The 12,189-nt window shown below is 35.6% G+C and overlaps 1 gene segment (V, D, J or C); it reads left to right on the top strand.

Annotated features, from left to right (window-relative positions):
- Positions 1-5,272: 5,272 nt before the first annotated feature.
- On the top strand, positions 5,273-5,746 carry LOC119532281. The segment is given in 2 exon segments: positions 5,273-5,318; positions 5,424-5,746. Coding segments are annotated over 2 exon segments (369 nt in total).
- Positions 5,747-12,189: the final 6,443 nt, after the last annotated feature.

The raw sequence follows: 12,189 nt of genomic DNA on the forward strand, positions 1-12,189 counted from the left end.
ATCTGCTTCTCATGATTATCACTCTAAAATCTCTCACAGCCTTTGCACTTAAGTCTTTGCTCCATCTCAGTTCAATTTGTGTGTGTGTATGTGTGTTGTGTGGGTGGCATGAGGTAAGAACAGATGTTCTTTTTTTATTTCCACATGGATATTCAGTTATTTACTGCCATTTGTTGAAGATATTTTCCCTTTCCCATTGAATTGTTTTGACACTCAATGAAAATCATTTGATTAAACTTACACCCTGGTAAGTTTGCCTGGAGTCCATATTTATGGGCAAGTCGTTTCAGCTGACAGGGTTCTCATTAGGGTGAATGGGTAGAATTCTGGGGATGCTTGGAGACCCCAGCCCTGTCCAAATGCCAGATTAGAGAGTGTTTATCTCTCAAGTGCCAAACACACTAAACATTGTTGCACTCCACAGATATTTGAGTTAATTTTTGTCCTGTGTGAAGTGATGGGTCAACTGTTTTCTGCTCTGTGGGTGTGGGGCTGGTGTAGTTATTCAGCACATGGACCTTCAATTACTCACCATATTCTGTCCCTCATATCATTCTCATCCACCATCTTATCTATGCTCACTCAGCCCAGAACTTCCCTAGGATTCCAATGAATAGATGATCTTACTAACATTTTCACCATAGTCTTCTCCTAGACAATTTTCACTTTTCATAATGTCTAACATTTTTACTTATAACACAAATAGCATTATAAATATAAAAGAACCCACAGAGCAAATAGATTAGAGTTATTACCATTATCTATACAATGGATAAGCATTTAAAAGAGAGGGAGTTATTACAAACTTTTAGAAAGTGTCTTCCAGGAAGGAAACCACTAGGACACCACATTCCTAAAGCTCCAAATGCTTGGATGGGACCAACAGAGGCAGGAGGTCAGAAGGGAGGAGTCACAGAGCCACTGCAGATGGGCTCCCTTGTATTTCTTGTTGCTGCCTTTTGAGGGCATTGTTTCATCTGAGCTTTCTCCTCTAAAGGCATGCAAAATATCTCTTCAATCACTATTTTAATATGTCAATTTATTCTCTAATGTGATCCTTCATGATGTAGCTTCATTTAGTGTCTTTAAAATTTTATTGTTACTTTTTATTTCTGCCTTTATAACTGGTGTCACTTTCTGCTTCTCTATCTTGTGAGACCTCTTACTGTTTTTTGCCTTTTGCACAAGCTGGAGTTTCTTGGGCTTCAATATTGGAATGAAAGTGCATATGTCAGCCTTTCCTCAAAGAGCTACTGAGTAATCCCTCAGGCTTGGGATACCAAATGTGAACAAAACCACTTTCTATCTTTCCTCTTCTTGTTAATATTAAGCAATGTTCCCATTCACCTTTGAGGAATGTAAAAATTTAATTTCATTGCCTTTCTGTACACTTTCATTAATTTATCATTAGAATAAAATAAACTGCACATATTTAAAATTTACAATTTGATCAGTTTTAACATATATGTATACCTGAAACCATCGCTACAATGTAATGAACACTTCCATCACCCAGAAAAGTCATTTTGCCCTTTACAGTCCAAGCCTCTCTCTACTCTAGATTCCAGGAAACCACTGCTCTGCTCTCGGTCAGTATAGATTAGTTTACATGTTCTACAACAGTGCTTCTCAATCCGAGGCCAGTTTGCCCTCCAGGAGACCTTTCACAATGTCTGGAGATATGTTTGATTGCTATATTTTGGGAACTAGGTGCTACTGACACCTACTGAGAAGTGGCTAGGAATGCTAGTAAATGCACAGGCAAGCCCCCAAACAAGGAATTATCCAACCCAGAAACAGTAGTTCTGAGGTTGAAAAACCATGTTCTACAATTTTATATTAAAGTAACTTTATGTTTTGAGACAAACCCTACTTGACCTATATTACCCTGTTTTACCTTTAAATATATTCTCAGCTTCAACTTGCTAAAATTTTGAAAGGATTTTTTGGTCCATTTCAATGAGGGATATCAGTCTGTGATTTTCTGTAATATCTTTGCCAAGTTTTGATATTATGGTTACGTCAATTTCATTAAACAAGTTGAGCAGCAATCCCTCTGCTTCTATTTTTTGAAAGATTGGCATTGGCATTATTTCTTCTTTGAATGTTTGATAGAATTCATAACCATTTTGGTTAAAGTTTCCTTGCTAGAATGACTTTAAATAACAATTTCAATTTCTTTAGAAGACAATGGACTACTTAGATTTTCTGTTTCTTCTTTTATCCTTTTTGTAAATTGAATTTTTCCAAATAACTTTTCCATTTCACGTAAACTGTTGAATTCACTGAAGAGTTGTTGACAGCATTCTCTTATCCTTTTCATTTCTGTAAGATTGGTTGTAATGTCTCCTCTTTTTCCTGATATTGGTGATTCATGTCCTCTTTTTTTTCCCTTGATCAGCCTATAGAGAAGGATGATCAGTTTGTTGCTCTTTCTCAGGAACTTGCTTTGTGCTTTGCTAGTTTCCACTATTTTCTGTCTTCTATTTTGCAGGGGTCTGCACTTCTTTTTTTTTCCTGTTAAATAGACTATCTCCTTTTATCTTGGGATTTAATTTTATTTTCTTTCTGTGGCTTCTTAAAATAAAATTGTAAGACACTGTTAGTTATTCTTTCTTTTTTTTCTAATATAAACTTTTAAAACTATACATTTTCATAACCATACTGCTTTAATTGCTTCCCACAAATTTTGATCTTGTGCCTTCATAGTCAATCATTTCAAAATATTTTCTTATTTTCCATATGACTTTATCTCTTATTATGGATTATTTTTAAATGTGTTTAATTTCCTGATCTTGGTACTTTTGTAGAATTTTTCCTCTTATTGTTTCCTAATTTAATTCCATTGTGATCAGAGAATACACTATTTAGACTGACTTTATTGCTCACCACATGGTCTATTTTGGTGAATGTACCAAGTGCACTAGAAAATGATGTTTATTTTGTAGGTGTTGGAGGCAGTGTTCTATAATTGTCAGTATGATCAAGGTAGTTGATACTGTTCTTCAGATATTCTGAGTTTTACTTAGTTCTTTTCTCTTTGTTCTGTCATTTGTTGATTGTGGAATTTTCTATTTTTTTCAAATATGTCAATTTTTGTTTCGTGTATTTTCTGGCTTTATTATTAGATATATATACATTAATAATTGTTATGCCTTCCTGATGAATTGTCCCATTTTTCATTATGCAGTGCCTGCTTTATCTCTCCTAATTTTCTTTGTCTTGAATTCCGTTTCATCTGATATTAAGTAGGCATTCCAACTTTCTTCTGCTTTCTGATGTATGGCATATCTCTATTTATTTTTAAACTACCAGTGTCTTTATTTTGAAAGTGTATTTCTTGTGGGCAGCATATAGGTGAGTCTTGCCTTTTTATCCACTTTGCCATGTGTTCCTGGCCAATTTTAGACAATTTGCACTTAATATAAATATTTATATAGTTGGATTTCATTATACTATTTCACTATTATTTTTTGACCAATATATTTTTTGTTATCTCTGTCCTTTATCCTGACTTGTTTTGGACTACTTGAAAATTTTTATATTCTCTTTTAATTTATCTATTTGACTTTTGGCAGCATTTGTCCTTTTGTTAGTGATTGTTCTAGGTATTACCATTTTCATGGCTATGTAGTAATAGTCTACTGAGTTAATATTGTACCATTCATGAAAATGTAGAAGTCATGCACAAAATGTCTCTTTACTCACCAACACTGAACTTTATGTATGTTATATTTCATGTATATTATTACATCTTCAAACATTGAAAACCCTATCAGATAGCATTATTATTTTTTGTTTTAAACAGCTGCCTGTATTTTATAAAATTTAAGAGGAAGAAGATAAGTCTTGTATATTCACCAGCTATTTGCCATTTCTGGAGCTCCTCTTCCATTCTGAAGATTCAAGATTTCCTCTCCCACCAGAGAATGTGGCTGAAATGATCATTGCACCTTAAATTTTGGAAAACTTTCTAAAATCCACAAATCTCTGATTTCTGCAGCATATCTATAGCTAAGGCATTCGGCAAATGTTCAAAAACTATGTCTTTGCGGAACCTACAACTGAGCAGTATTGTTCATAAATTATCCATTTTAAGAATTTCTAAATCTTGGCTTTTTTTTTTTTCAGTGGGCCATGCATTGTGGCATTCTAGGATGCCTGTAAAAACTGTAACTTTCCTCACAATAAATATTTTTCTTAGAATCCTGTGAACATACTAAAGATAGAGAATCCTATTTCCACCACAGGGGATTGGAGAATTGCTTTACACTCCTCCTGTGCAGAGGGAACAGCACTATTTCAAGGCAATTAGCAGTCCTGTGCCCTTTGACATTTCGTTCCATGGACTTTGCCAATGCCCAGCAACTTAGAGGAGTTAAAATGACTACCAGCCTGAAAACCAGCAGTAATTGCTCTTTGTAGCTTATTTTTAAAGATGTTTTTCATCTGTTAATTTTAACTTTCAGTATTAGCCCATTTACTTTCTGTCTTCTGGAAATATTTGTAAATCTCCCATCTCTGGATGATCCTTATTCTTTTCACTTTTATGGATTTTCATTTATTCTGTTTTATACTTCTATTCCTACAGTTACACTGAATTTTGGAAGATAGGGGCAAAAGTTTCCCATCCAGATTTATATCTTATTGTGGGGGAAAATAGCACCACTGTAATTATTTACTGTCTTTTCCTATGAGAATGCCAAGGCACCAGCCAAGGGAAATATCTCTAACATTCCCCATCACCATCAAGCAACACTGGGCCATCCAAAGTTTACTCTGAAGCAATTGTCTGATGCCCAAAGCCTCCCATGGACTAGAATAACTAGTCTGATATATGTTTGGCTGGTAAATGAATTTCAGTCCCTATTTTTACCTAACATTCTATTACATATGGAATCTAAGTTGATTATACACCATTACAGTTTTGGGAAGGCAGAAGCATGTTGTGTGGAAGTTTTTATACACTATCTTAGAAAATAGAAGGAACACACAAACTAGCTCTCTGTGTGGATTCTGGATCCTTTGTCCTTCCCCCTGCCTCCAGAGGGCGCTGCTGCACAAAGTAGAGATCTTGTTTCTGTTGAAGATGCCCAAGGTCCCCTCAGCCCTTCCTCCTTACAGATGGCAGAAGAAACCTCACCCAGTTCCTTGCAGATGGGGACAAGTGACAGGATTGAGAGATCAGAAAGCATCTGGGCTCGTCTCAGTGCTTTTCTGCCTCTCAGGGAAGATCTTCCAGAAAGGAACCTATTCTTCCCATTATTCAGCCATGTTCCTGCTGCTCACCCCAGTCCTTCAAATACTTTTTGCCTTGAGTGAGTAGAGTTTCATTATGGTCCCTGGTCCACAGACACTGATGAGCACCTACTTTTCCTAGTGAAGTCTGCATTGCTTTCCCTGATATGACATTGATTTTACAGGAGAAGCCAGAGCCCAGTCATTGAGCCAGCCCCAGGTCCATATCTCCATCTCTGAAGGAGCCTCCCTGGAGCTGAGATGCAACTACTCCTATGGTGCAAGTGCTTATCTTTTCTGGTACATCCAATACCCCAGCCAAGGCCTCCAGCTTCTCCTGAAGTATGTATCAGGGGACAACCAAGTTAAAGGAATCAAAGGTTTTGAGGCTGAATTTCAGAAGAATAAATCTTCCTTCAACCTGAGGAAATACTTGGTCCATTGGAGCAGCTTGGCTGTGTACTTCTGTGCTCTGAGTGACAGTGTTTGGGACTCCAGGGGGAGCTGAACACAAACCAACATCACAGTGGGGTTGTCAGAGACTCAAGCTCTCTGCCTGTGGTTTTTTTTGTTTATTTTTTTTTATTTAAACTGTTTTTATTCTGGTATGTTCATGTTTCATCCAATTTTATGTAGGCAATATTAAACAAGAACTAATAAACATCTTTTGAAGTACTGTTCTGACACCAGAATAAAAATTTAAAAGCTAAAATGGAATATTATGCCCAGATTTGAATAGCATCACAGCAAGACAGGTTTAACCTTAATGTGACCTTAATCCTTATAAGCTAAATACAAAGAAAAAACTAGACTAGACTCAAACAGATTGAGAAGAGCTACAGAACTCAAAAGAATTTCTCCTAACACCTAGCAGCTTCAGTAAGGCAACTCTCACTTAGATGGCTATTCTGTTCAAACTGTTTCTCAAACAGTATCTCATGATACAAATGAGGACTTTTTCCATGAAAAATTTTTACTCTACTATAACATTAAAACATAATTACTGTTGGCGTTTCCTTAGTTATGCAAACCTAAGACTTCCAAATCTAGACTGTCAAGGTACCATACTGCGTGACTGCCAAAAATGCCTTTGTTGAGAAAGTTAAAATAGTTCATAACTTAGTCACACACTTTTAAAATTATTTTTATTGTGGTAACATATATATATATATATATATATATATATATATTTCATCATGGTAACATATGTATGCACACACACACACACACACACACACACACACACACACCATAAAATTTGCCATTTTAACCATTTTTAAATGTACAATTTGGTGGCATTAGTTACATTTACAATGTTATGCTGCCATCACCACCTTCCATTGCCAAAACTTTTTCATCACCCCAACTCGAAACTCTGTACCATCAAGCAATAGCTCCCCATTCCCTGCCTCCCTCTCCTGCTGGGCCCCCAGTAATCTCAGATCTACCTTCTGTCTCTATGAATTTGCCTACTCTGTGGACATTCCACATAAGTGGAATTATACAATATTTGTTCTTTTGTGTCTCAGCTACACATTTTTAAAACAAGACAAAACAGCTTTCTACTTCTGTCGGGCCTGTTCTTTACTGATACTGCTGTAAAAGCATACTCCTTTGTCCTGCTTGGCTGCTCTGGTTAACTGATATTCCTACAAACAACATGAAAAGATGCTTTCTTCCTCCTCCTCCACCTGTCTAAGCTCAGACCCCATTCCACTCCTGCAATGGGGTCTCCTTTTTCCAACCTGACATCTCAGGTGTTTATGGTTTGTGCTACTCATTCTGCAAATAATCATACACAATTTCTAACTGTTACCCACTATGTGCGTAAATATTATCTGACCAGTGAAATTCTAAGCTCTGGGAAGATGAAGACAATTTTTCTCCTTACATGTTATACACAATTAAATGATGCAACATTCCTGCTGAATTTAACTGGAAATAACAGAATCTCAAATTTGATCAGACATTTAAAAGTCACCTAGGCCAATCATAAATCTGCTGTATGAATCACCAGACAAAAATCCTACCAAATTATTTTATTATAAAATCTAAGTTTGTGTTCCCATCCACAAGTCCATTTGTAGGTATAAACCCAAGAGAAGTGAAAACATATGTCCACACAAAATCTTTTACACAAATGCTCACAGCATTAATCATAAGTCAAAAAGCAGAAACAACTCAAATGTCCACCAATAGATGAATGGATAAACAAAATGTGATGCATACACAGAATGAAATATTATTCACCATAAAAAGGAATGAAGTTCTGATACATGCTACAATATGGATGAAACTTGAAAACATTACACTAAAAGAAGCCAGATTAAAAAGGCCACATATTTTATGATTACATTTATATGAAATGTCTAGAACAGGCAAATCCACAGATGGCAGAAAGTAGATCAGTGACTGCCATGAACTGGGGGAGGAGAGAATGAGGAACAACTGCTCAATGGTCACGAAGTTCCTTTTTGGAGTGATGAAAATATTCTGGAATTAGATAGTGATGATGGACTACAACACAAATCAATGGACTGAATACTTTTTAAATGGTTAATTTTATATTATATGAATTTTTTTTTTACTTTTTATGCAATTTTATTGAGATATATTCACACATCATGCAAACCATTGGAAGTATACAATCATTGGCTCACAGTATCAACACACAGTTGGGCATACATTATCATGATCAATTTTAGAACATTTTCATTACTCCATAAAAGAAAAAGAGAAAAGAAAAGCCAAATCCTTCATACCACTTATCCCCCCCAGGTTCACCCCATAATATTTGGGTAGTACATTTGTTACTGTTGATGAAAGAATATTAAAATATTCCTGTTAACTGTAGTCCATTGTTTGCAATGGATACATTTTCCCCCATACACCCCTCTATGATTAACTCCTTGTAATGGTGTTGTACATTTGTTCTAGTTCATGAAAGAACTTTTTTATATTTGTACAGTTAATCACAGACATTGTTCACCACAAGGTTCACTGTGCTATACATTCCCCTGTTTTAACCTCCATCTTTCCTTCTGGTGACATACAAGACTTCCCCTTTCCACCACATTCACCCACCATTCAGCACTATTAATTACTGTCACAATAACATGCTACTGTCACCCCTATCCATTTCCAAATGTTTAAGTTCAACCCAGTTAAACATTCTTCACATATTAAGCAACCACTCCCCATTCTTTAGCTTCATTCTATAACCTGGTAACCTATATTCTATATTTTATGTCTCTGGGTTCACATATTACAATTACTTCCTATCAGTGAGATCATAAAATATTTGTCCAGTTGTGTATGACTTATTGCACTTAATGTCCTCAAGGTTCATCCATGTTGTCACATGCTTCAGAACTTCATTCTTTCTTACTGCTGAATAATATTCCATCATATGTATATACCACATTTTGTTTATCCATTCTTCTGTTGAAGGACACTTGGGCTGATTCCATCTTTTGGCAATTGTGAATAATGCTACTATGAACATCGGCGTGCAAATGTCTGTTTGTGTACCTGCTTTCAGTTCTTCTGGGTATATCCCAAATGGTGGGATTGCCGGGTTGTAAGGCAACTCTATACTGAGCTTCCTGAGGAACCTCTAAACCATCCTCCACAGCGGCTGTACCATTTTACATTCCCACCAGCAGTGAATGAGTGCTCCAATTTCTCCATGTCCTCTCCAACATTTGCATTTTCCTGTTTAATAGCAGCCTTTTTAGTAGGTGCGAGGTGCTATCTCATGTTTTTTTTTTAAATCTTCATTTTATTGAGATATATTCACATACCACGCAGTCATACAAAACAAATCGTACATTCGATTGTTCACAGTACCATTACATGGTATTTTTAAAGATCTTCTTTTATGATGGTAAATACGGCAAAGAGGACTGAGGAGACCCAGGCACTTCTACACAATTCTGTAATTCTTGTGTGCCCCATGTCTGATAAGTTTGTTTCAGAAGATTTTGCTCTTTACAGATATTACAGAATACTAAAGTTAGTGCTTTGGTTTGCTAAACCTGATGAAATGCAGTCTAGAAATGGACTGACTTTAATAGTGGCAGTTGTTAGCTTATAAATTTACAGTTGCAAGGCTGTAAAAATGTCCCAATTAAGGCATCAACAGCATGAAACCATCTCTGAACACCAGTATTTGGCAATGTCTGCTGGTTCTTCTCCCCTGGGTTTCATTGCTTCAGCTTCTGGTTTCTCTGTCCGTGGCTTTTTCTCTAAACTTCTCTGGGTGTTTCTCAGTGAGCTTCTCTTAATTTCATCTCTTACCTTTGTATGTATTTTATACATCTTAATTTCATCTCTTACCTTTGTATGTATCTTATTCAGGACTACAGTAGGAGGATTAAGACTCACCTTGAATGAGGTTGGTCACATCTCAGTTAAAATAACCTAATCAAAAGGTCCCACCCATAATAGGTCTATACCCACAGGATTGGGTTAAGAACATGATCCTTTCTGGGGTACACACAGCCCCCAAACAACCACAGTTAGTATTCTAGAATGATGAAGGCAATGGTGTTCTTAGCATGTAACAATCAGTTGCTCCAGGACCTGCCTTATGTTGGCTATTTTCCAAGTTGGTTGTGAGCTATGATGTGGCCTTGGAGAAGCAGGGTTTACATTCATAACTTGATCTCTCAAATTACACAGAAAATAGAGGATGAGCTTCTCTGGCTCTTTCCTTGCAAGTTTGCCTCCTTCTCTACTTGGTCATTTGTATATGTTTTCTCATAATTTATTTTTCCTAACCCACACAGTGCTGGCAACAATGTGTCAGAATATTTGTCTCAGTTGTAAATATCTCAATTTAGCAGGAAAGTAGACAAAATATTAGTCAACAGTAATAGAATGATTAGAAATGTGAAGAAGGGCTTAGAAAACTGTCCTGGTCATGTTAGTGCTGGCAAGTATTTAAGAATAGTACAGAAGGAGAATGAAGATTCAGAATTCTCTAATTCCAAAAAAAAAGTCTCCAAAGACTTTTTCTGATTTCTAAAAGTAGCCTCCTATTTTTTTGATATCTTAAATCCTGGAAAGTATGGTTAAAAATTGTGGAAATTATTCCTTTTGTTTCTTGCAGCTGCTAAAAGTGTCATTGATTTTAATCTATTCTTGTATGATTTCATTGGTGGAATATTAGAAATTGATTCTTATATGCTAACATTGTCATAATTAATCATGTAATAAGTTTAGTAATGGCAAACTCTGCTAGGATCATTGATAAGATTGCAACAGAGAGGTCACTGGCCCCAATATAAATTTATGACTTACTTCTGGCTAGTTTGGAAAGAACTGTATAAGAAGATTTTATTTTCCTTATGTGGTAGAGGATAACCAATACTCTCTGAAGAAGGAAGTGGGGGTGGGTATGGAGCATTCTAGCTGTTAATACTAGCTGATACTCTGTGTATAAGAAGAAAGGTATATAGGAACCCTCAAACTATAGAATGAATAAGGTAACTGTGGCCAATGGTGCACCCTAGCTGAAGGGTGAACTGAGAGATCAAAAGTAATTTTTAGGTCATAGGATATATATCTACACACACACACACACACACACACACACACACATACATATATATGTATATATATATACACATATATGTTTGAGTAACTGCTGTAGGGAATAAGGGGAATAAATGAGCCATTAGGGACATAAGATTACAAATAGAAATGTATGCATGTTTGATGTCTCTCTCCCTGCTTTTCTATTACTGTATATTATTTTATTGTGTGAATACATCACAATTTGTTTATCCATTCAACTGCAACCCCCACATTAGACTTTTAGGGGTCACAGGATCTTTGTCTGGATACAGTATCTCATAGGGTGAAGTCTTTGGTGCCCTTCTTAAAGGTACAAAGTTCAGGCTGCCCTAGATTTTTATAACCTGGTCAGTCCTGCAAGAGCAGGATTTGTCTCTAACATATTTTAGCTAAACAGTTGTTTTAAATATTTTCGTTTTGCCCACATTTCTAACATTCATTATGTATTTAGCATGCCACTAATGTTGCCAATAAAAACTGAATAACAGATTCAGTATGCTGTTTAGAAAAGCTTCAGGCATTAAGATATAAATAGCCCACCTTTAGTTTTCTCTGTGTTGTGGCCTTTTTTATAATTTGAGTATAATGGACCACCATTTGAGTATGCTTTGCTAATTAAACAATTTATCCTCTTTAGAGTGAAAGTTTAATTTAACTAGCACATATATGATATCCTATGTTATGCACTGAGAAAATACTGATGTAAATTGTACACCCTAACGCTGATATATTGCTTCTTATTTGGTAAGTGATATACAGAAACTATGAACAATTTGTAGATAATTATTGCTGCAAATCTGAATATCCATGACTCATGTAATTGTAGTCTTTATGAACCAGTTAATCCAGAGAATTTTAATCTTTAGATTTAGGAGTAATGAGTCATAAAAGGAGATTAAAATAGTGAAAAACTATTAGGTAAAAATCTCACTAATTTATTATTTAATATCAAATACTAACACATTCAATACAAATCTCCAATCTTTTTAACACATTAACATATTTGTTAGGATAATTATTCTCCCACTCAGAATTCTCCTGTGGCTAAGACAAGGAAGTAGTTTTAACAAATGCACTAACACAAGGATATAAAAGGTAGATTGCTAAAATATTTAGGATATTTTATATGTATAGTTATGACACCAAATTGCTTTTTGTGATATGTTTCATATATAAAAATGGATCCTCCGAGTAAGTAGAAGGTGAAGTTCATAAACAAGACAGTTGAAGTCTCTGTTGATTCAATATTCCTCTAATTTCTGGTAAACAGAATGATTAGGTATGATTTTGATGATGGGGACTTTGTGCCTTCTCTTAAGTGTATTTCTAGAGGAACTAGAAAAGTGCATTTATAAATAGTTTATAAGATAT

The sequence above is a fragment of the Choloepus didactylus genome, chromosome 4 (genome assembly GCF_015220235.1).
Source record: "Choloepus didactylus isolate mChoDid1 chromosome 4, mChoDid1.pri, whole genome shotgun sequence".
Lineage (NCBI taxonomy): Eukaryota > Metazoa > Chordata > Mammalia > Pilosa > Megalonychidae > Choloepus > Choloepus didactylus.